The sequence below is a fragment of the Malaclemys terrapin genome, chromosome 2, assembly GCF_027887155.1.
Source record: "Malaclemys terrapin pileata isolate rMalTer1 chromosome 2, rMalTer1.hap1, whole genome shotgun sequence".
Lineage (NCBI taxonomy): Eukaryota > Metazoa > Chordata > Testudines > Emydidae > Malaclemys > Malaclemys terrapin.
This window is the reverse complement of record NC_071506.1, coordinates 80,692,933-80,719,026: the sequence shown is the minus strand read 5'-3', so window position 1 is coordinate 80,719,026 and position 26,094 is coordinate 80,692,933. Positions and strand designations below refer to the sequence as shown.

The 26,094-nt window shown below is 45.0% G+C and overlaps 1 protein-coding gene across 12 annotated transcripts in view; it reads right to left on the bottom strand.

Moving 5' to 3' along the window:
• Positions 1-26,094, bottom strand: part of TMEM241 (transmembrane protein 241) — a 188,035-nt gene that overhangs the window by 130,838 nt on the left and 31,103 nt on the right. For all 12 annotated transcript variants that reach the window (XM_054017805.1, XM_054017808.1, XM_054017806.1 and 9 more), the window contains 3 exons: positions 19,490-19,524; positions 17,697-17,766; positions 12,249-12,342 (listed from right to left, as the gene is read on the bottom strand). In XM_054017805.1, coding sequence (XP_053873780.1) covers positions 12,249-12,342; positions 17,697-17,766; positions 19,490-19,524 — 199 coding nt within the window. The remainder of the gene's footprint in view (positions 1-12,248; positions 12,343-17,696; positions 17,767-19,489; positions 19,525-26,094) is intronic.

The following is a 26,094-nucleotide window of genomic DNA, read 5'->3' as shown; positions in this document are numbered from 1 at the left end:
ATTACTGGCACGCGAATTCTTAAATTAAAGTGAATAAATGAAGACTCAGCACGCCACTTCTGAAAGGTTGCCTACCTCTGCACTACAGATTGGCTGGTGATTTGCTCTGGCTTGACCAGTATGGACTATGCTTTTCCCTTTATTCCTCTACACTAACTTAATGACTTCCAATGCTGTGCCCCAGGTGACTAATAAGCCCTACTGTTTTGAAAACACTGCATGATGTGCATTAGTCCCTGAAGAGTGTACAAGTCTACCTCAGTTGGGCTGGCTGGACAGAGCTCGCAATGGGAAGCCAGAGTGCTAGAGCCCAGCTGTTCAATCTAGGAGGTAGTGAGGCTGCATAGCCCACCCTGCAGGAGGCAAAGGGACCCCTTGGGGTCTGCCATGCTACAGGAGTTTTTCCAAGAGACTGTTTAAAAGCTGGGGCATGGAAGAGATCCTGTGGATCCATGACAGATGTTAAGGAGGAGAGTGAGTTCTACGCCCTAAGGCCTGCTGTGGCAAACATGCCATCACCTGCAAATAGGTAGACGTCCTCACATTAAAGAGGAAGATTAAGAAGAAGAAAAAATACTCAGCTCATTCCTCTTGTTGTACACATCTGTCCTATGTACACAAATGTTCTTATTACTGCCTCCCTTCACCACTCCTGCCTCCAACTGCTTGTGGCACCCACTTGCCAGGCCTGGAGTAGACCAATGGTCCGTTTAATGAGGTATCCTCTCTCCCATAGAGAATGCATCAGCCTCTCACACTATACCTAGTTATGTTGAAATTATAAGCTTTTTTGCACAGGACCTGTCTTCCAGTCTCTGTTTGTACAATACCTTCTACACGGGGATGCTGATCTTGATTGTGGCATGTCAAGGTGCTACCACAGCACATACAATAATAATGCAGAGAAGACAAGTCTTTAATTAGGCATGATTCTTGCAGCAGATCTTGTACAATTCATCCTAATACCATTCATGCATGAGACACTGTAGGTGGGATCCCTAAAAGGCGAGGGCATTAGAACTCAAATATCCCTCAGGCTGAAGTTAAAGAAGGGGATCACAAACACAGCTGTGGGTCTAGTGGAGGGCTATTCCCATAGCTCTGCCATGTCCAGGGCAAAGCTATAGTACAATAGAATTCCTGGTAGGGTTGCCAGGTGCCCGGTTTTCGACACCACAAGTCCAGTTACCACAGGTTGGGGGTGGTGGAGGTGCCGGGTCATCAAACCCTCACCAGCCCTGTTCAGTCAGGGCTGCATCCTACCTGCATCTTGTGGGCAGGCAGGCAGGCAGGCTCCATGTCAGACTGCAGCTCCAGAACAGAGGGAGCCCAGGCGGGAGTGGGCGAGGGAGATGCAGAGGATCCAGCAATGAGGAAAGGGAAGGGGGCAAGCAGCAAGCGATGAGGGGAGAGGAGGCGAGGGGAGGGGAGGAGAGGAGCGAACAGTGGTGGTGTCTGGGAGAGGCAAAGAAGGGTGGGACTTGGAGGAAAGAGGTAGGGTAGTGGCAGGGCAGGAGGGTCTGGTTGTCAACAATTAGAAAGTTGGCAACCTTAATTCTTGGTAGCTACTAGTACTGCAGCCTCACTGTTTAAACAAAGTTTTATTGAAACTGTGGAGCTTACGGCTGTTGAAACTGTCATCTGATGTATGACAGTACTGTACTAAACACAGCACCATCTGGGAGAAGGCTGTGTGACAGCCTTCCAGCTACTCTGACATTTCCATAGTAAGCAGGGTAGGGCATTCAGAATTGGAAGGAGATCCTTCACAGCCTTCCTAGAAATGATTTAAAAATACAGGGCCAAATTCTCTGCCGGCACAACTCCACTGAAGTTGAAGATGTAATGATACCCCAGTCAGAGTTATTCTAGCAAAGAATGTGGCCTACACTTTGTTCAGTTCTGGACCTACACAGACATGGGATCACATTAATTTGTCTGCTGAGGAGAAAATTGTGGAGAAGAGGAAATTGCAAGGGCTAAATTTCACCAAAATATCCATTTTCATAAAATTCCATGAAGTATAATCTTTGGCTGAGCTCTAGTGTGCAAATTCCTTTTGAGAATCCTTCATCTCTGTACATAATCCTAGTCACCTGTCTAGCTAAAATTTAATTTTCCCAGAATGGAAACACACACCTAATTTACCAGGGACTTTGTTTCAATTTATTGCTATGACTGACATACTCAGGTCAATGACAACAGATATCTGTACACACAAACCTTTGAGCGGGCATATATAATATTCAAAATGCTCTGTGCTTTAAACCTCCACTACACCCTTTGCCACACCCTAACATCTTAAGCAGAGACTCAAAGTGCTTGGCTTGCTTAGCCCAAACAAAAGAAGGCTATGGGGAGATATGATTGCTCTCTATAAATACATCAGAGGCCAGGATAAATACCAGAGAGGGAGATGTTATTTAAGTTAAGCATCAATGTGGACACAAGAACAAATGGATATAAACTGGCCATCAACAAGTTTAGGCTCAAAATTAGAGAGATTTCTAACCACCAGAGGAATGAAGTTCTGGAACAGCCTTCTAAGGGGAGCAGTGGGGGCAAAAAACCTAACTGGCTTCAAGACTGAGTTTGATAAGTTTATGGAGGGGATGTTATGATGAGATTGCCTTACCATGGAAAGTAGCTGATCTGCGACTGCTAGTAGCAAATATCTCCAGCAGCCAGTGGAGGGACACTAGATGGGGAGGACTCTGAGTTACTACAGAGAATTCTTTCCCAGGTGTCTGGCTGGTGGGTCTTGCCCACATGATCAGAGTATAACTGATCACCATATTTAGAGTCAGGAAGTAATTTTCCCCCAGGGCAGACTAGCAGAGACCCTGGGGGGGGGGGGTTATCTTCTTCTGCAGCATGGATCATGGGTCACTTGCAGGTTTAAACTAGTGGAAATGGTGGATTCTCTGTAACTTGAAGTCTTTAAATCATAATTTCAGGACTTCAGTAACTCAGACAGAGGTTACAGGTCTATTACAGGAATGGGTGGGCAAGGTTTTGTGACCTGCAGTGTGCATAAGGTCAGACTATATAATCATGATGGTCTGTTCTGACCTTAAAGTCTATGAGTTAAATGGGTATGGGCACAGGGTTTTTATGACCTGAAACAGGTTCAGAGATCATGAAAAATATGTATGCCAATCATAATGCTGTTCTTACAAAATATCCTTGGTAGTTAATTCTCTGAGATTCAGGTATGAAGGCAAAAGTAATTTGATACAAACCATTTGCACCAAGATTTGAATGAAAGCTTCCATTTGTATTTTTTTATCAAGTTCAAAGACTTAAAATAATTTTAATCTGTAGTCTCTCATGGGACTACTCATTTGCTTAAATTTAAGCACATGCTTGAGTGTTTTGCTGGATCAGGGTCAGAGTGCTCAGCATCTTGCAATAAGGGCCCCTGGAAGTGGCATGCCCTCAACAAATCCCATCCCCTCCTCCCATTACTGATGCTTTACACACTAGTTGATATCATGAATTTGACTGGCTTGGCATTCAGAAATAATGCCGGCCTCTACAAAGCCACCTGTGTTAAAGAAATATTTTAACTGTGAAAAGCTAGAGACTACGAGCAATAGGGGTGCACTGTTTTGTTTCTGATTTCACAGTATGCATAAACACCTTTCCTGACTGATGTCAGTGTTTCACAACTATTGAATTATCATATTTCTGCAACACAGAACACTCTTGAGAGAGAGGTCAATGGTATTGGAAATAGCATAAGAAAGTTAAGGATGCATAATCTGGTTTTCAAAAAATCCATTAACCAAAATAGCAAATTTCCATCAACCTCTCTACACTCTCCTGCAAAACACACATTTGGGGATATTTAAATGTGTGTTAAAAGTCCATTTCCTACTATATTTCCCATCTCATGGCTCCTTTGGGAGAACCTAATTCATGAACAAACAATTCCCAGACCAGATAATTAAGTTCTTTGCTGACCTCTTTCCATACAACCCGACAATAAGAGAGCTCCAGTCTCTGTATTGCCACTTTTTGGTGGTGTTTATGCTGCTTTACTGCTGATGTAATGGAAAGAAATTAACATGCTATCATCATCGTCATTAATTATTATTATTATGCTAAAGACTGCAAGGAAAAGTTGGGTTACTTGAAAGTTTAAATTTTCCATGAAAAAACAAAGTGCCATATAATCATTGGGTGGGTACAGAAGGTCAAAAAAATATTCTGTATTATTTTATATTATAAATTATATTTTTTTTCCCCAAAAAAATGTTAATACAACTCAACTCATTCTGAATAGTGTCTCTCATACACACCATCCCAGGTATATTACAGAGTTGGGACTGAATTGTCCTTGGACTCTTCATTCATGTGAGGAGAGAGACAAGTATGGAGAAAGTATCGTCTTGTTCCAGCCCCCACCACATTCCCCCAGCAAGGGCTAGGAACAAATGAAGTCCCTGCAATCAAGGAACTGTAAAGATTGTTCCCTCCTAGCACCCTCGGGGGAGCAATACATTGTAAATGGAATGGGTAGGAGACAGGGACCTACCCCACTCCCCTTCATGTCAGCCCACAGGGCCAGCCAGACATAGGAAAGTGAGCAGGCTGCATACGTCCCCTGTGCACTGGGGATTTCAGGGATAGTTTGTACATCTGGAACTCAAGCCATTCATCCATGCTGACTCTCCGGGGGCCATGTGGCTCCACACTGACCCCAAGGGGGGCAAAGTACTATAATCTGGTTTCTAAATAATAGAGGGAGAAAAAAATTAAGAAATGCAGGCAAGGGGGTGGGGGAAGGAAGTTTTTCAGAGGCGATTTGGGAGATAGCTGATGAGCCAGAAAGATACAGGAGACTTGTTCCAGGTGGCAAGAGCTGCAACGAGCACTCTCCTACTGACACTGGTGAGGTGTGTCTGAAAAACCAGGTATGGAGAGAGAGAGGGAGAGAGAGAGAGAGAGACAGACAGACAAGGGGCCTGATCCCAAGAGAAATGGAGTGCCTGAAACATCCACTGAAGTCAATAAGAGATAAGGTCCCTCTCAGGCTCAGGCTTGAAGTCAGTGAGGTAGTCTGGAGAAATTCCATCCTGAAATGAATGGGGAGCCAATGGAAGGGGAGTGTGATGTGGTAGGTTTTGCTCGTTAAATTCCTTTCAAATGTATGTTGTAACTCAGATACCTTTGAAATCTTCAATGTTAGCATATTATTTAGTATTCAGTACTTCATCCATCTGGCATGGATATTAGCAGTGGAAACTATTTCCAAGCCAGTACTTGTCTTCTGCTTGCCACTTACACTCATGATTCATTGTTCAGCTTTAGCTCTCCATATATAACTAACTCAGGGAGACTAAATAAAAATGAGGGTGGGTGGGAATCTATTATGCATAGGAACCAATAAATTCAGTTTCCTCTGCAATTCAAAACCATATCAGCTTCTGATAGATTCTCTTTAAACGGTGTCATTCTCTACTGCCCTTGAATATATGAAAGGAGACATGGTGTGTATATGGGAAAGGGCAGTAGTGGGGTGGAAGGCACCTAATTGTGTCATATTTCAAGCTAGCATCTATGCTTACTGGGTTATCTTGGCATTTAATAAAGTGTGCAGTGAGCATTTCAAGTGGATATGGTTATGGCTAAATGAACACTGACCATTAAAGAGCATCTCTTCTGCCCAACCCTCAGGATTTATGTCTGCTCCTACTGGAGAAGTAACTTACAGTACTGAGCACAGGTTAAAACTTGCACCTTGCTTGTAAGACAATGCTGCACCAAGTAGCAATGTGTAACTGTACTCCCCTACATGCCTTCATAGTTAGCTATATATCAATACCACACCTAAAACCTGTATAGCCATGTGTGTATTTTATATGGCTGCCTACCCGTGTAATTAATTACTTGTACACATCCTTATAAAATATGAAGAGCTTTAAAATATGTATTAAAATTTTCCATTTTTGAGAGATTTCAAATTCTCAAACATTTCAGTTATTCTTATACAAGAGACTCACTCTTACAACTGTATTTTAAATGCCCAAGGGCCATACTCCATTTAGCTTAATGGTCATGTTATATACTGAAGGGTTGTTATGGAGACTGTTCTGAAGTATTCCTAGAAATTTCAGTGTATAATTAGTGGTGGATGCTACAACACAACTATCAAGTTATCTCCATGGAAACAACCAGAAAACCTATACTTTTTTGGTTGCAACAAGTGATCTGCATCAACACTGCTTTTTATAGACCTTTAAGATACTATTAAGGGCTCACTGATTGCCTTGTTTGTTAGTTAAGTTCAGCTTAAATATACAGGGTAAAATTCTCTCTCTGATCCACATGTCTAGCTCCCATTGATTTCAACAGAAGTTACCTATGTGCCACCACGGATGGAATATATTCCATACAAAATAGATTGATGACATTATCCTTATGATTAGTAAGACTGAGGATGATCTATATGTTAGAGATGGAAGAAGTTAACTTTAAAAAAATCTTCCTATTTTCCCGGAAATCCCTTCTTCCACTCAGCTCTTCTCTGAAGCCTTCAGAGCATGGAAACTCACTCTCTAACTGAAAGTTAGACATGGCTCACAGCAGTACCACTCAAGGCACTGGGCAGAAGAGTGATACAAGAGTCTCTCTCTCCCCCTGGTGCCGGGCACACCACTACACAGTTCTTCCAGATCAGGGAGTGAGGTTGGGAGCAAGATTCTTATACTTTGCACCGAAGCCGTGGCTAAAGATAATATGCAGTACAGATAAAACTCCAGTCAGAGTTTATTCAGTTCTTGTATAAGCAATTTGATAAGTTCCAAACCAAGGAAGGAAGGTGACTGTCAGCCAAGAGCTACTCTCACATTAGTTTGAGTATACCTGTACACCGAGAGGAAAATATATTTTAATCTCGAACACTGACTGATCATGTGCAATATAACACAACATTATTTTGTATAGAAACTTTTACACAAGTGATCACACAGGGCCAGTTTGTGAACGCTTTAGGCCCACTGGTGAGAAATTTGTTACATCAGTGGTTCTACTGACTTCACTGGGAGTGACCCATGTGCATCCATTACCTTGGAAAGGACTTCTCCTGTGAGTAACTACATATCAGCAGGAATAAGGGGTTCACAGCCTGACCCATAATATTTTACAGTGTTAATTCAGCTAGAGAGCTAAACAACAACTAATAGCACAGCAAGAGGAAAATTAAGAGGCACAGGAGTGAGAGAAAGACATTTTAGGGGAGGTTCAAAGACAGTGAAAGGTTGATAAGGCAGAGCGAGTCAGAAATCTTTGTCTTGCTTTCTTTGGTACTTTAGCTGCTGTTCCAGATGGCTGGAACTCCAGCAGAGAATGCCTTTGGCCATTAGATTGTGTGAAGAAATGCAGAGGCAGCCAGCAGAGCTAGATTTTGGACTTCATGAAGCTCATGGCCATGGGCCCCCCGGGTCTGGGAGAATCTTGGCTTTCTTTAAAAAAACAAAACAAAACAAAAGCACAGTTCTAGCCCCTTCCTGTTTGTTAGGGTGACCATATTTCCCAAAGGGAAAATGGGACATTGCGGGGAGCTGGCCCAAGCCCTCCCTGCCCACCCAGAGCTGGCCCAAGCCGTTTGCCCGAGCCCTGCCTGTCCCCCACTGAAGCTCTGCCATCCCCCCACCCGCCCCTGTGCAAGGCTGGCATCGCCACTCACCTCCTTGCACATTCCTCCTCACCGCACCCCACTTTTTTGACAAAAGTGGGCATTTGACCCATTTGCTCTTGCCAACTGATCAAATCAAAAAGACAAATTGGACAAATACCCAATTTTGCCAAAAAAGTCAGGATGCCCAAGACAGGCTTAAAAAAGGGACTGTCCCAGCCAAAACGGGATATATAATCATCCTACTGTTTGTAGATAGCCTTCAGATGTAAACAGATCTAATCCATTTTCATGAATCTGTGCTACACTTCCTCAGCGGGAGTCTGTGAGGGCATAAAACACACGTACAAAGCGAAATTATTCAGTTTGGGGTGCGTCCTAAAGAACCACCTCACTAACCCAGCTTTAGGCTGGCTCTGTGCATAGTGCTAGGATCACACCAGTCAGTTATATCTGAGATGAGGAAAGCAAGATATTGTTCCAGAAGCCCCCACAAAAGTACTAAAGCCATGTCTGGCAGCCAGTATTAGCCATAAGAGGGATTGGGGAGGGGCGTAGAAAGAGACAAGGCCAATGAGGTAACCTGTGGCAAATATATCCAGCGATAATAAATAAGGAGCTAGTGCAGTTGTCTGATGACAGGGGTGATAGGATTGTGCTTCTTTTGTGTGTGAAATAGCTAATAGCAGCAGTCTACATATGCTGCAGCCTGTAGAGTTGGGATCTGGGGAGACCACAGAGAAGGCAGTTCCAATCTTCAAATCAGATTACAGTAACTCTTTGCAGTCAGAGTACAAAAAGCCAGTAGAAGAGCCAATGCAGTTTGACTTCAATTAGATTATATTCATTTTTTTATCTTTGGGAGGAAGAGAAAGAAAAGGAAGCATCCAAATCTATTCCCCATCCTCCTCTTCGCAATAGACTAATTCAGTAGGGACCTGCTGGGTACAGGCCAAACATACAACAGTTCACCAAAATATTAATGGGATAGCTGTATATAATCTGACATATGCTTACATTCCCATAAACTTCAGAGCATTGATCAAATATAGCACTGAGAAGCAACGACATTATTCCTCCTAACTCAGCAATTTAAACTGCGGCTGTCGCCTAATTCCGAAAGACCCCAACATGTTTAATCTCTCAATACAGATTAGCAGCCCTAATCTAAATAAACCTCACTGACAGCACTATTAGAGCTCATTAGAGTTCTCACCAGATGTTTCAGTTTGTGTATACGAAGGACTCTGGTTTTTCATTCCAATATATGACCCATGATACTAACATATTTTGTGAATTAAAACATGCAGTCTCAACATATCTTCAAATTCTTGTTCTTCTGGGGGTAAGTCAATACAAAGCAGAGACAAAGGATTCTATCTTTGTACATCTTAAAGGTAGTTTTTGTTTTATGGACACTTCTCAATGTTTCTCACATGCCTATACAGCTATGACTAATACACACAGTATTTGCTTTTAAACTGAATGTGCAGAGTGCATTTATTAGTCTGAATATCACAGAGCGTACATGCAGACTGATCCTGAGGTACTCAGCAATGTGTCAACACCAGAACTGTCAACAGCTTTTACAGTGTAGTTGTACCCACGTTGGTCCCAGGATAGTTGAGACACAAGGTGAGTGAAGTAATATCTTTTATTAGACTGACTTCTGGGCCAGACCTGAAGAAGAGCTCTGTGTTGCTCAAAAGCTTGTCTCTTTCACCAGCAGAAGTTGATCCAATAAAAGATATTACCTCACCCACCTTGTCTCTCAAACAGTTGTTACAGACCGAAGAACCTGAAAAACTCCTGTGGTGACTAAGTTGCTGCAGATAGTCAAAGTATTTTAAAAAACAAGTTATGCCCCTAGTCCAGTTTTGAACTGAATGAAAATAGACAAGGGGACCAGATACGTAGATTGCATAAAGAATGTCTAACTGTATCTGTTAAGCAGGATTCTTTAGGGATCATTGATGGTATATTGGTGCATCAATGCTTAAGAAGAGATCAAGTGATGGCCGCTATCACAGTATCAGTTCACCAGTCACATAGGTACAAAGCATCCGAATGGAAAACAGATTCTTGATTCTCTGAATCTCCCTCGAGGCCTGGGCTGCTGAGGACTACAGCACTCTCCTTTCTTGGCTAATTCTCAAGACAAACACATTCTGGCCTCAACTGCTGCTTCTTTCCAACTGCTGGTGAAAACTCCAGTCAGTCTGAGAGTTTAAGATGATGACTTGGGGCATAACTCAGTCCAAGAAAAATGCTTGTGTGGGAATATAATGCTGCTGCTGCTGAGATCCAGGGGGGTGGGGAGGGGAAAACTTACAACCATGGGCACATCTCCCTCATTTTGTGTGTCTAGTTTTAAATAGTTTCTATTATTTCCTATTTACATTAACTTTCTTCCCCTTTCTCTGTCATTTTTAAAAGAATATTAAAAGTGTGGCTAAAATACATTTTACAATATTAGGTAAAGCTAAATCTGAATCTGCCACTATGGTATCTTGTGCTGTGATCCACTCAATCCTTATGTGCTGTCCAAGATTGGACGACCTCCAAAGGACACCTAGCTGCCGCGGAAAGTGGTGTTGGTGATTCGGTAGGTCTCTCTCTTTTGAATGAGTCGGTAGTTAAACCAATGCCCTGCTCAATGCTGGATGGCAATATGATGCAATAGAAGCCATCCTTCAGATGAAGCATCAAACCCAGAGTCCTGATTACTTGTGGTCACGATATATCCCATGACAATTTTATAAGACTTGGTGTATTAACTCCTCTGGTCTGGCCAAATTCCAGTTCAAGTGCTTATATTCTGCCCATCCACCGCTCGCCCCCCACAGAACTATTGGTATAAAATAGTCTTCTCTGCTTCCTCTCCCAAAACTGTTGGGTAATATTTCTATATTTTGTTAAGCAGCTGCTGAGCTGCACCCTAGAGGTGGCTGCAATTCAGCAGTGGTATGTATGTATTCCTTACATACTTCAGAAGGGTATTGTGAAGCTTAATACAATGCTTGTAATGTGCTTTGAGACTCTTGGATGAAAGGCATTACAGAAATGCAAACTACCAGTTGTATCATTATTAACTGGAGCTAGACATACCACATGTACCTGGTACCTGCGTCCCCTTTATACTCGAGACAAGGCATATAAATGATTATTGAGCAACAGTGTAGACATTGTAATAAAGGTTACAAAAAGGTAAGAAAACTAATTTTCTCCTTTAAAATAGTTATTTTGTTTTGGATAAAAGAACTTTAATGCAAACAAACTTAACCTTTATGGACTGATTCCAAGAAAACAAACGTTAACTAAATGACCATGAACGTTTAGGGCTATATCTTTAGCTAGTGTAAGTTGGTGAAACTCCACTGACAACAATGGCATAACCATATTTTGTGAAGGCTACATCTAGAGCTGGCTCTGAACAAAGCCCCCAAATCTAAACATCCCTGAACTTTGGGAAAGCTTTGATCCAGATACAGAGTTTGAGACTCTGAACCATTTCAGATGGGGAAGGCCCAAGTCTGCTTTACAATAACATCTCCCATTGTCCTCCTGTCTTTTGATACTTCATAAACACTACACATAGAACCTCTTCTCCTTATGCACAACATCAGCTAACAGAGTTAGCTATTCCCATGTAGAATGTACCTCTGCCAAGTACATCATATTTTAACAGCAAGCTTTAAATCAATTGACTTGCTACCAATGAACAAGAAGGTTAAGGCACTAAAACCTCCACAGCCAGACTCTTCTAGGAGAAATTCAAGCCAACAAAAATTCCATGGGACTAGCAGAGTTTTACTGAGACAGACTTCAGAAATACTTAGTACAAAAACAGTGACACTTCTTTCCCGCAGCCACCAGAACAAAGACCAAGGAGTCATTTTACTGCCATTTGTAAACAAATGTATTATACAAATCCATTAAAAAAGCAGTTTCATTCATTTTAGTGGGAAAAACTTGAGGACAAACTGCTCAGGGGAGTTGAGGCTTCAGGGTATCACACATGGTAATGATTAAACTGGGTAATTTACATATAGGAAATGGAGTCAAACCAGCCCTTCTGACTTTATATACTGTGAATAGTTTAACAGTTAAGCCATTAACTACTCAGTACAAGTATCACCCATTTCAGGTTGCCATCAGGTAACATTGGGCCAAATTCTGCCCCCATAGAAGCCAAAGGGAGTTGTGACATTGGCTTCTATGGACCCAGGTTTTGGTTTTGTGGTTCTGAAAACCAGTGCTTCTGGGAAGGAAGAGGCAACAAGGGAAATAATTGCTGGCAGACACCGACGTGATTCTCAGCAGCAGTATCTCACAAGAAATACCACCTATGGAAAGTATCTAACTGCAGTGCTTGGAGCCAGTAGGTCAGATTCTCAGCTGGTATGGCCCATTATTTTGGGGGTAGCCACAGGTGACTGATACGGGCTGCCTCAACTCTGCTATGTGTAGAGTATGAAATAGACAGATGTACCTTGTGTCTAATTAGAATGACTGGGGGAAGTACAGGTATATGGAGGTTCAACTAGCTCACAGTATACCCACTGGAGACAGAGATCCTCCAAGTTCAGCTGATGGTCTCTCTTACCTTTGCAAGGAAACTCCAGGCTGCATATTGCCATGAGGAAGTGATGCTTTTTAGCTTCACTGTGTGCAACATCAGAAAGAATCCCAACAGTCCACTGTAAAGGATTGAAAAAGTTTCCATTAATAAAGAGAATTCTCTTAGCTTCTATTAGCCAGAATCTTACAGGTTTCTTGATATCTCTTTTCCTATTACAAAGCTAAACAAATGTTCCACAGGTAGTGTTGTTCAAGAACTGGAGTTGGTGATTTGGTAGACAAAGAACTTATTTTATGTCCAAGAGACCCTGTTTTTTTCCAATCAGGGGCTGCAGTATAAGTAAGAACATTTGATGACCTCATGCTTGGTCTTTAATGGGTGCCAAAATGCACTAGCATAATCCATGCTCTACAAGTGACTGGAAACATGAAGTCAAATTCTGATGTTCCAATGGCTCTCATTCAAATCATTCAAGATTTTAATGGGAGCCAGACGTATACATTTGGCCCATATTCTCACTCAGTCCAACTTCTGGGATCACTTGAGCTGAAACAACCACTGGAGAATTTCAGTTTCTAATATTGCCATGTTGCTTAACCTTCCTAAAGACACAAACTTCAAATTAAAATGTCAAATGTATCTTCAATTATGGTGGATAGAGAATAAATTAATAAATCTGTAGTGTTGGGGAATAAGACGTCCTGATGCTCTTAACTGACAGATTAAGTGAATTCACAGAGCCATTGAGGGTTAACTAGTGAGGGGATTCAAAGAAATGCTTCAAACATACTTATGCAACACATTGTGGCGTGACCAGGGGCATAAAGGGTTGCAAGACATCATCACTAGCAGCATGGGAGAGTGTGATGGGGTAATGAGGCTAAGGGTATGTCTACACTACGAAATTAGGTCGAATCTATAGAAGTCGGTTGTTTAGAAATCGTTTTTATACAGTCGATTGTGTGTGTCCCCACATAAATGCTCTAAGTGCATTAAGTCAGCGGACTGCATCCACAGTACCGAGGCTAGCGTCGACTTCTGGAGCGTTGCACTGTGGGTAGCTATCCCACAGTTCCCGCAGTCTCCACCGCCCATTGGAATTCTGGGTTGAGATCCCAATGCCTGATGAGGCAAAAACAGTGTCGCGGGGGATTCTGGGTACATGTCGTCAGCCCCCCCCACACACACACACACACACGTGAGAGCAACGTCAGACAATTGTTTCGTGCCTTTTTTCCTGGGTTACCTGTGCAGACGACATACCACGGCAAGCATGGAGCCCGGTCAGCTCAGCTCACTGTCAGCATATGTCATCTGGGTGCTGGCAGACGTGGTACTGCATTGCTATACAGCAGCAGCTCCTTGCCTTTTGGCAGCAGATGCTGTATTATGATTGGTATCCGTCGTCATCATACTCCTCAGTGAGTTCGGTCAGAGGCGCCTGGGCAGACATGTTTTGTCTCCTGGAGACTCAGTCCTGCTGGCAGTCCTATTGCACTGTCTTGACGATGATGGCTAGCAATCGTAATGCAGCATTTTCTGCCAAGCACCCAGAAGATGCCGATGGCTGTCAGTCATGCTGCCAGCCTAAGATGTAAAAGATAGATGGACCAGATTTGTTCTGTATTCATGTGCTTCCCCCTTCCTCCTTGAAATCAATGGCCTGCTAAACCCAGGGTTTTGAGTTCAATCTTTGGGGGGGGCCATTCTGTGTGACAGTTGTTTGTGTTTGTGGTTCTCCCTGATGCACAGCTGCCTTTGTTGATTTTAATTCCCTGTAAGCCATGTCGTCACTCGCCCCTCCCTCCCTCCCTCCATTTCGCGGCTTTTTTGAGCCCAGATGCCATAGCACTGGGATCATGGAGCCTGCTCAGATCACCGCGGCAATTATGAGCACTATGACCACCACGCGCATTGTCCTGGAGTATATGCAGAACCAGAACCTGCCAAGGCAAAACCAGGAGAGGAGGTGACTGCAGCACGGCGACAAGAGTGATGAAGAAATAGAAATGGACATAGACCTCTCACAAAGTATGGGATCCAGCAATGTGCAAATCATGGTGTTAATGGTGCGGGTTCATGCTGTGGAATGCTGATTCTGGGCCCGGGAAACAAGCTCTGCAGACCATCCGCTGAGGTGAGTCTGGGGGGAAGTCAGAGCCAACAGTGGGCCCCCAGCAGCAGGGAAAGCAAAGCAGCCCCATGTGGCGGGGGAGGAGCTCAGCCGGCAGACAGCTGCCTGGCTACTTCCTCCCTCCCTGAGCTGCCCAGGCACATAGAATGCCGCTGCCAGGGGAAGTGCTGCCTCTTCACTGCTGGACATCCATCCCAGAGGCATCAATCTGGGGGGAGGGCATGTGACTCCACACTGCCGCCCCCTGCTCTGGCCCCAGCCCAGCTCCTCCCCCATCCCCAGTTCCGCCCCCAACTCCATTTTCAGTTCAAGCTCTGCTGCTGAGGAAGCCTTGGCTGTGCAGTATTGGGGGGGGGGGGGGGGGAGGGCAGCACAGGCAGATTCCATTAATGGGGAGGGGGCATGACTGGAAAAGATTGAGCACCACTATTCTATGCTGAAAGATTGTAACGATCTCTCAGGAACACTCCTCTGCACCAACAAAGGGAAGCATAGCTATGTGCAATGAGAAGCGCAGGAACATTTCTTCTTAAGTCATCTCTTAAAAACAAATCTTGAAGTAGATAAAATGCCCATTAGGATAAATGGCAGGTATATTGCTGACATTCTGCTTTTAGGCCAGGGTTCGTGTGCCTTACTGTGCAGTTTAATACTCCTTCCAGTTACTAAGACATCACTATCGACTAGTTCTCATTGCTCTTTGTTCACTTATGTGTGTTCTCTTACCCACAATGCAGTCCAAACTGAACTGCTTTCAAATAAATACAGCCCCACTGTGTATTGGTAAAAACTATCCAGCTTACTTTTATTATGCATCTTCTGGGGTCCTTGGCAAGTCCTTCCTGACCCCCTAAACACACACACTTTTTAAAAGGTTGATGTTAACTATTTCACCCCTCCTCCATGAGCTAACAATGGTGACATCTAAAGTATGGTCATGGGCATCTCAGTGAAAGAAATGGGGCAGTTTACACCTCAGAACTATTGTTTCAGGCACTCTGCACGCTCAAGCTGACATTGCTGCATTGTTTATACTTACTTTGCATTTGTGAAGGTTTTCTTGGGAACCATAACAGCTAAAGACTTAGGCTATGTCTACACTGCGCACCTTACAATGGTGCAGCTGTGCCGCTACAGCCGCACCATTGTAAGGTACACAGTGTAGCCGCTGTCCCAGAGATAAAATAAGGGCATGTCTACACTTGCCATTTAAAGCAGAAAAAGTCTTTTTTTGCACAAAAACCATGGGAGCATCTACACTTGCCAATGACTTGAGAGGCATACAGCTCTTACCAGTGATGCTCTTGTAGTGATGTGCAAGTGAAGACAGGTTCTTTCTGTTTACACAGCTTTTAGCCTCCTGGAGCTATCCCACAGTGCCTAGGTGACCACTCTGGCCAGCAGCTTTGCTGCTCTGATGCCAGATAAACGGACATCCACCCCTTCCCCTGTAAAGCCCCGGGGAACTTCGAAACTCCCCTTCCTGTTTTCTTGGCAAGTGCTCACTTATCTGGCCGGGTAACAATGCCTGCTCCATGGAGCAGACCCTCTGCTTGGAGCAATGCTGAACTACTGGAGCTGATCAGTGTTTGGGGACAGGAGGCTGTGCAGGGACCCAGGATGCCCCACGATCACCCCTCACCCCCTTCCCACAAGACCCATCGTCAAAATGGAGAGAACTGCTCTAGAGCGCTGATCTCATTCACGATGGAAGTGCTGCTAATGTAAACACTCTCTGATGCCTGAGGAAGTAAGTGAGTACACAAACCAGCGCTTTACTGTCACCAGTTCCCTATCACTGGTGAAACTTATAGCACAAAAATCTGCAAGTGTAGACATACCCGCAAACCATTCCCAACGAGGGGCGGTAGCTTCGTCGCTGGGAGAGCGTCTCCCGTCAACAAAGTGCTATCCACACTGGCACTTTTCGTTGTTAAAAATTTTGTCGTTCAAGGGGGGGCTTCACACCCCTGAGCAACAAAAGTTTTAATGACAAAAGTACACTGTAGACATAGCCTTACTTTTCAAAAAAATGAAAGTGAGAACTCAGAGAGCAATTGAGAGGTCTGACAATATACCCCAACTATTCCTTTGTGCCTCCACTGTGGTGAAAGCTTCACCTTTTGGAAAACACTGATGTAAAGTACTATTTAACACAGGGTAGGGAGAGGAGAGCCTAGAGCACTGGTGACAAATCTGAGGCTCCTAGTGAGTGAGAGAGTGAGAGTGCATTCTCTAGAGTCTGAAACTGGATCTTGTCTACTGGAGGAGTGACCATGTAGCTGTTGTGGAATAACTCTATGTGGACACTATATCCTGGGAGAAAAGTGACTTGATTACAAAATAATTTCTTCACTCACAAAGAGAAGTAATTATTCTTTAATAAAGTCACTTTTATTTCAGAACCAAGCATCCACACAGGGGAGTTAGTTTGGAAGAGATCATTCTCTCCACTTCAGCCCCTTCCCCCCCCCCCCCCCCCGCCATGAAAATAAATTGTAGCATCAGGACTATGATCATTTTTCACATTATGTCAACCCTTTCAATAGGTAAATAAGATCAAGTTAAGAAAATAAGAAAAGTCCCAAGAAACACCACAACTATTTTAGAACCATTTAGCATGAAAGTTGAAATTCTACTTAAGATATTAATGGATCTAGTGGACAAAGAACAAAGAACAGAAGATTAAGAGAAGGCTGCAAGTTTCAACTGAGCAAGGAGATATAGAATAAATAATGTAATTCTCACAGGATAACATTAGTAGGCTGTGAACTGTTGCTACTCAAAATTGTTACAGCCTTCCCCTTTTACACGACTAACCCATTCTGCCAAGTAACAAGATGTACGGGCAAATAAATCCATGCACACTAATATAGTGCTCAAGACTAATGCCTTGTAATCACCACAAACAGCAAGTTTTACAAGGCCTATTCCAATTTGGGAAGCGTTTGAGAGATGCTAAGATAACACTTAGTCCTGCCACGAGTGCAGGGGACTGGACTAGATGACTTCTCAAGGTCCCTTCCAGTCCTACAATACTATGCTTTCTATCAAAGGTTTGCTATGGTATGTAAAACTATTTTAATGGCGGCTGGGAACCCTCATGGCCACACTGCACATACCGATACCCCTTCCCCCTCTGATGAAACAACCCCTGGCAAATTTGAATCTCAGGCCCTCAATGGCATTTCAGAGGAAGTCAATGCTTTGCAGCTTTACTGGCTTGTGCCAAAACAGACTATTGTATCTAACTCAGGTTTTAACTGAGAGTCAAGGTTGGAAGTTGACAGAACCAATTATTCTAAAAGCATTCACACACCCTAGTATGGAGAGGTTACCTGGCACAGCAGCTGCTGTGAAATCTGTAGAAATACAGAAATGGAAAGTCCAAGGCACTGAAGAGATCACCTGAGGAACAAAGTAATATGCTCAGTGGAAAACTGGCAAAAATACACATAGTTACAAACAACTGGGGAACAACAATGAAATAGTTATTACAGTATTAGTTTAACATTCCTTTACAGCTGCCTGACTCTTTAAATTACTAAGTTTTCCGCATTTATAATGTTTTTAATGATTCATTCCTGACTTTCTCAGTTCTAGCTGGTTCCTGCCTTTTGTTCAAAAAGGGAGAAAGGGTTGTAGAAAATGTAAAAGTATTCTTGGCTAATATGTTTCTAATGGCACATAAATGATTGTGTTGACACTGCAGTTTCCAATGACCAGGCATGCACCGCATTCGCTAGTTTTACTGGAGGGCCCCCAGGGGTGAATTTGTTTCCACTGAAGTCAGTTAATTCTTTTAGTTCCATGCTGTGCAACAGGAAACATTTACATGTATTGGCTGCTTCCCTCTCTGGAATTTGAACTCTGTCACAAACAGCAAGTCAGGAGGTTTAAAAACGTTCTTACAAATATGAGCAGAGTAGGGCTGGTGAATATTTGCATTTCCAGGAAGTCTGACCCATAGAGCTCTCAGGAGTACCTAGTGTCTGGAGTTCTCTCACCTCCAAGCTCTACAAATTCTCAAAGTGTTTTCCTTCAATTTTTAAAAATGTGTGCCTATTTCACTGGGCATTTCTCTTTCATAATTCCTGATGGGAAGACACGGCAGGCACAGTGGCTTTATAAAGCACCAAAAGCTCCCACTAGCTGAAGAGCGGTACCTGTTCATTTCTTAAATACTTTTTCCCTTTGTCTTTCTGACTGGTTGAATCTTCTGTATAAAGAAATATGGACAGGTTCCACCGCCACTGCTTTGACTAGTAAACCACAAATTTGCCAGGAACTGGAAATGGATCACTTGATGATTACCTGTTCTGTTCATTCCCTCTGGGGCACCTGCCATTGTCACTGTCAGAAGACAGGATACTGGGCTAGATGGACCTTTGGTCTGACCCAGTATTGCCATTCTTATGTTCTAACATGCCTCACCTCCCTGAATTATTACTTATCGTTGGCCCTTTGGCCACAGTGAAGGACAAAATCCTACCATGGGCTGTGATGGAGGGGAGAAGTGAATAGTGAAAAAAAAAAAAAAGAGACCCCCTTACTCCATGTGCAAGGAGCAGAGTGAGACCTCAATTTAGCATTGAGAAGAGCATAAGGAAGGAAACCCAGCGTCCAGGCTCGCTGGTAGGCCTTGGTCTCAAGGGAGCAGTCTACCAGCTAATCCTTGGGACTAGCCCCCAGTCAGCTAAAATGCAGGCTATAGTCTGCAGTATCTGCTAGTCAGGGTCCCATGCTGCTCTTTTGCAAAGGACGGGTAGGGTCCATATGACAGGCTATTAGATGCAATTAAAGATCAGGTCATGGATCTCACAATGATAGGCGCCTTTCCCCTCTCCTTTCTGAACGTTGTATCATGGCCTAGATGGTCCTACTCCCAGTTAATTCAGTAGCAAACCTCCTAGTGGTGCAGGATTCAGCCCTGTGGGAGGGCCCGAGACAAGTTTACTACAGTTATTTTGTCATAGCCTTCATGCAAGCAATTCCACGTGGTTTTCTTGTTGACTCTTCAAGATTTTGCACCAGGATGTAGAGTCTGATCTTAAACTGCATACATTAAAAAAAAAAAATCAAACCAGAACCCATAAAAAATAAAGGTTAATACATTCTCTATTCACTTTACCTGCTGGATGGGATGCAGAGGCCAAAAGCACCACACTAAAGAAAGAAATGATAAATACTTTACTACAAATTGAATACAAAAGTTATGAATAAAGGAGGATACAAACAATCTGCTCACAAATGGACAGTGCACATAACTGTTCATTAATGAGTGAAGTTCTCCCCTATGCAATGGGACAGCACAGGCCTCTGTATCACTTACGTCATCAAAATTGAGCTTAAGTGGGACTAAAAAAATAATAATAAATAAATGGAGATATCCTATCTCCTAGAACTGGAAGGGACCTTGAAAGGTCATTGAGTCCAGCCCCTGCCTTCACTAGCAGGACCAAGTACTGATCCCTAAGTGGCCCCCTCAAGGATTGAACTCACAACCCTGGGTTTAGCAGGCCAATGCTCAAACCACTGAGCTATCCCTCCCCCCTATAGCGTGTAAGCCTTGAGCTCGCTCTCTGTACAAGAATTTTGACCTTGTGTGTGCAAACAATGATTTGTGGGCATGATTGGGGTAACTGCATGTGCAAATTAAGCATCCAGTTCCACATGTATGTTTGTGCAAGCACTGTGTGCCCATATTTGTGAGAATCACACTCAAAATGTCACTTAGATGCAAGGAACAAGTATTCATGTTACAATTAGAACATCTATAAAGAAAGAGCATACTAGTGAAACTCCTGGCCTCAGCAGAACTAACAGCATTTAGTTTTCTTTTCTAAAGCTATTCACTGCTGAGTTCCAAACACACTCAACACTGGAAGGGGAATTTTAAAGAATATTTATCAATGCACATTTTCTCGCATATATAAATTATAAAATCAGTCAGGGCCGGTTCTAGGTTTTGTGGCCTTTGAACTAAGATTTGTGAGGCCCCAGCCTGACTTCTAAGACTGACATAACCAGAGCCAACACCACAAAACTAAAGGGTGAAGGGACTCCCAGTCAATACTAATGTCTCTCCTGAAAAGCACCTGTTGTTCAGTTACCACCCTGTCTCCAAGGATAAAAGACTACAGAATTATTGGTCCTTCACCATGCACAAAGATTCTGTGGCTTTATGGTTTCAAAGAAGCTATGCTTCCAAAGCCAAGTTCTAGCTGCTTCCAAATTGGAACAAGACAGCTGTCCATGATGGTCACTGGAGGAAAAGCAACAAAGATGGAGGGCAGCAGTTCAGCCAGAGGCCCTGCTTTTTACCTGACTGACCATTGGTAGGCACTGCAGTTATGAAAGTGAAGAGACATGCTGAAGACATCACAATTTCCCCCAATTAACTGCTACTGTCTCCTGCAGTCCTAGGGCAGATCTAGGATGGCTGTAAGGTACCAACCCAACCAGTAAAGCCATGGAGGCCTACACAATGAGAAGGAGTTGTGGCTGCCAAAGACAGGGCCTGCAGCAGGGTCTTACTAGAGTTCAATGAAGCATGGAGCTTTTCTGGCTGGTGCAGGGCATATGTTGATGCTAAGGTCCCAAAGGGTGTGGAGGTGAGGGTCCTGGCTCTGAAACCAGTAGTGCAGCACACAAGGCAAAGGGGGAAATTACATGTTAAACATATGGTCAAGTGGCTTAGGCTTAACATTTTCTTCAGAGTACTTAAAATATATATTACCTGGCGGAAAATGTCCAGTCTCTAAATATCTGTATTTTTAACAAACAACTGTTGTGCCACAAAGACATTAAAAAGTCAACATTTCTAGATTATTGAACACACAGTATGTAATTCTCTGCTGCTGCCTCCAAACTAAATACCCAGAAGGCGCTTCAGTTAAATAAACCCCAATTCCACAAATTTACGGACATCATCAATTCTGCTGGTAAACATAGCAAAGGAGGTGAAGGCACGTTGCTTATTACTCAATATGAAACACAAGGGAATGAAGGCACAAATGAAGCTGCATCAACAGTGGCTACGGCTGTACTACAGTCCCCGCTTTTGCTTTGTACATATTTTACTGATAAGATTATGGAGAGTAAGAAATGTGTATATGTTTGCCTGGGTAAGAAACTTCATCTGCAAGCAAAGGGAATTGATAACCCTTCGACATCCCAGGCTCAGATCCAAAGGAAACAAAACCTTAGTGGGCCAAGGGGCAGCCTAAGCCAGTGGGTTAAAACTGAAGTAAGCTGCACTGTATTTATGGTCTCAACTGGACATCTTGTAGCACTGCCTGAAGGACTTTGGGACTTCCCAAAAGACAATTTAGGACACTAGGCAAGGGATAAGGAGTAGAAGCACTAGATCTCTGATTTTCCCAAACCCACAATATTTTATTTTGGGCTGCACCTTGTATGCTTTTCTGTCCGATTATGGGGCAGTTTTGCCAGCAAGAAAAGCAATTTATGCCTGCAAAGCTGGCCTTCATCATAGCAAAAAAATCCAGTGCAGCTTTTTGTGCTCATAAATAAGAAAGCCTAGCAACTCTTCCTAAAGCCACTTCTAATGTGGGTGTGCACTCTTACAGGCTTTACACATATTTCTGTCAACACACTTGAATCAAAACCTGAAAACACCCCTCCCCTTCTATGTCCTAGGTTTCTCTTGGCCAGAGACTACCAGTTGTCTGGCACTTCAGTTTCACAGACAAACATCCAATAGATTAAGAGCAACAAACTCAGCCTTTGCTCAGCCTATGGAATTGCCATCATTTCAGGTTTGACAAACATTTGTCAGGTTGGGGTGTATCTAATCCTTCCTCGTCGTGGGGCAAGGGGGTGGACTAGATGACCTCTTGAGGTCCCTTCCAGCCCCACATTTCTAGGATTCTGTGTAAGGAGTGGCACACAGCCATCTCTCCACAGGCAAAAACTTGGGAAGGAATTGTGACTCATTGTTTCTAGGAGAAGCAATTAGTGCCACCACTTTCCAGGTGCACATTACTTTGCCCTCACACTGCACACCCTGCCAGCTCTGCTAGTCACAACATGGGATGGGGGGGGAGGAGGATGGAACCAAAACTGCACCCAGTCCTTGCCCAATTGCTGTGGGGGAGAGTACCCAGCATGCATTGCCACCTCTTTGCCCACCCCTCACCCACACTCCGGCCAAGAGACAGGAAGCACTAGCATCAGCATGTGTGTGAGCAGGACCAGGGCCGGCTCTGGCTTTTTTGCCGCCCCAGGCAAAAAAGCCTCCCGCTCCCCCCCCCCTCCCCCCACCCCAGCGCGGCAGGGAAGGGTGCCGAGCCCAGCCGCGGGCCACTTTCCCCAACCGGCCAGAGCACCGGGGGGAGGGTGGCGAGCCGGCCGGGGCTCCGCTCTCCCCGGCGGCCAGAGCACCGGGGGGAGGGCGGCGAGCCCGGCCGGGGCTCTCCGCTCTCCCCGACCGGCCGGAGCGCCGGGGGGAGGGCAGCGAGCCTGGCCGGAGCTCTCCGCTCTCCCCGACCGGCCGGAGTGCTGGGGGGAGGGCGGCGAGCCCGGCCGGGGCTCCGCTCTCTCCGGCGGCGAGCCAGCCACAGCTCCGCTCTCCCCGGCCGGCTGGAGCGCCGGGGGGAGGGCGGCGAGCCCGGCCGGGGCTCTCCGCTCTCCCCGACCGGCCGGAGCGCTGGGGGGAGGGCGGCGAGCCTGGCCGGAGCTCTCTGCTCTCCCCGACCGGCTGAAGCGCTGGGGGGAGGGTGGTGAGCCCGGCCGGGGCTCCACTCTCCCCGGCGGCGAGCCCGGCCAGGGCTCCGCTCTCCCCGGCCGCGAGCCGGCCGCGGCTCCGCTCTCCCCGGCGGCGAGCCGGCCGCGGCTCCGCTCTCCCCGGCGGCGAGCTGGCCGCGGCTCCGCTCTCCCCGACCGGCTGGAGCACCGGGTGGAGGGCGGCGAGCCGGCCTGGGCTCCGCTTTCCCCGGCCAGCCAGAGCGCTGCGGGGAGGGTGGCGAGCCCGCCGCGACTTCGCTCTCCCCCACGGCCGGAGCCGGAGCGCCACGCCGCCCCCCTCCAGGTGCCGCCCCAAGCACAAGCTTGGTGGGCTGGTGCCTGGAGCCGGCCCTGAGCAGGACTACTACTGGCACTGTTAGGATAGGCTACAACCTGCCCTGCATTTATGTTTCATCCTATGCAAGAACTGCAGATAGTGCTTCACTATCTCTGGAGGGCTATCACACTACATGTCCCAGCACCTCATTGCTATCTCAGATTTGAAAAACTAGGGAAGTTCAAGAGTCTTTTCAAATCTGCAATCTAAAATTATTTGCATCTTGCCTTGTGAACAACAGCAACAGAGGCAGACTGTGGCATTTTGCAGATTAATTCCCTGTGATTTATCGTCCATGTGCTGATTAAAATAACAAACCCACTCTAAGTCATGACAAAATAGGCCCTATAAGGACTGGGGATTATACAGCTATTGGAATTAGCTCTAAATTAGTTTTGCTAGTGAACAGAAGACTCAGCATTCCATACAATGTATATAATATTTCCACCATTTTATCAAAGTAGATTCTTAAATATTTAAACTGTATCTGTCACAGTCAACACACCACTCATTTTGTGTGGAGGGTATGGTGGGGGGACAATGACCAAAGCCCAAAGACACAATAAATGGGAAGGGACGAACAAAGGAAAAGGAAGAGCAGTAAACACATCTCTTTGCTGGTTGAACCTTGCTATGTCTCTCAGACCCCTCAAAGTGCTGGTAAATTTGAAAGCAACAAGATGAGTTAAAGCCCATGGAGAGGTAGCTGTGTCCTGCTGCTCTACTCTAGAGCAGCAAAATGTCCCCTGAAAAGAACAGGACAATAGACTGAATCAGACAATCCAGTTATGAGGGAGGCCCTCAAAATGGTCAGCTAGAGCACCCAGTCGTTGATATTGGAACCAAACTTTCCAGCTTTTAGAGACGAAAGGTTTCTATCCGGGCTATGTGGCTGACCGATTATTTGCAGACTGGTAAAAGTGAACTTTAATAGGCTTTTCTAGAATAGTTTTAAGAAACATCACATAAATGGTGGTCAACTTTCTGAGAAAGATACTTTAAGTGATGAGGTGTGAGAAATACCATATTTTCACAATCCAGCAAATCCTTCTTCAGACCTATCTAGTTCTGGAAAGTCCACCTCCATGTTTCTAATGCCCACACTAAAGACAGTCTCCTAAAAAATTCATTCCAGATTTTAAACAAGAATCAGTGCATGCGGGAACAGGCGGCATTAAGATATTTAGTTTGTTTCAGTTACACTCTTGGCAATACTAGATGGAGCAAATATTTGATCTTTTAAAAAAAGAACTTTATACTAATATATTAAAGCCATCCAATAGCTTGGGGCAAAATGTTTAATGCTCCATCCAGGCATCATCTACAGTAAAAGTGCAACTCTGTTTTCATAACCAGGCGGTAACGCTTTCATCTGACTCTGTTACAGCAATCACTGTCAAGTTGTGTTCACACGGTGGCTTTTTCCTGCATAGTCAAATGTAAACCATCTGATCAGGGTTAGATAATATGAAGATACAGGCACCAGCAGCATCAGTATGCAGCAGAGGCTGCCCCTTTCCACACCGTCAGTACGCAGCGGAGCTACAACTAGTCTAATAGTGTGAATTTTCATGAAAAGTGCTCAAGTAGACAAGGCCAGTGAGAAGCACCACACATTCACAGAACCTGGCATCTCAGAAGACTGGGGCCTTGTCTGAACTAGGATACAAGGTGCGTTGTTAGCTAACACATGCTAACTAACACATTCTAGAAGTCTGGTATAGACAAGGCAGTGTGTACAACATTCTACATTGGTCAAGCTTAATCTTGGGCTTCCTCACAGGCTTTAACTTGACCATCTTAACTAGGGTGACCACATTTCCCAATGCTGAACACGGGACACCTGGTAAAATTACTTGTATTCAAGCGAGTTCAACAGCAATCAATCAGAACTATGCACTACAAACATTCAAATTAACATCAAGCTGACTGAGCCCCTGTTAAAAAGAAATACTGCGTAGTTGGATTCTTTTTTTAACCTTCTTATCTTTAAGGATTTAGGGTTCACACAGGGAGGGGTGACACACACAGTCCCATACACCTCTCTCACACTGGGGAGGTAACCGACCAACCCCATCCTCCCTGCCCGATGCTGTCTGCCGTCCATGCCTCGCTGGAGCCCCAGGATGGACCTGCCTCTCCTGGTACCTGGTGCCGCATCTTCCTGAGGCAACGCGGGGGTGGGGGAGTAACAGGACATGCAGGGTCACATGCCCCCCTTCCCAGATTTCTTCCAGGGTTCACACCAGAAGATGGCCAGCAGCAGCCTTTCGGCACTGTGCAGGAGGGAAGGGATGGGAGTTGCTTCCAGCCGCAGGGGATGCAGTGGGGAGGGATGACCTGGCTCATATCTTTGCAGAGCTCATCACTTCCCCCATATCGCCTCCCTCCGCCCCTGTGGCTGGAAGCAGCTTGTCCCTTCCTGCCTGCACAGTGTCAAAAGGCAGCTAACATCTCCAGGCTGCTGCTGGCCACCATATAACCCAGCCACCTCCTGTCCCCCAGCTACAGCGTGGGCAGGAAGGGGTTAAGCCCTAAGGATGCATTGTGCATGAAGGCCCTGGGAACCTGACTGGCTCAGCGAGCGAGGGTGCCTAGGGGGCAGAGCAGCCCCGCACTCCCTAGGGGCAGGATCTAGGGCAGAGGGTTGG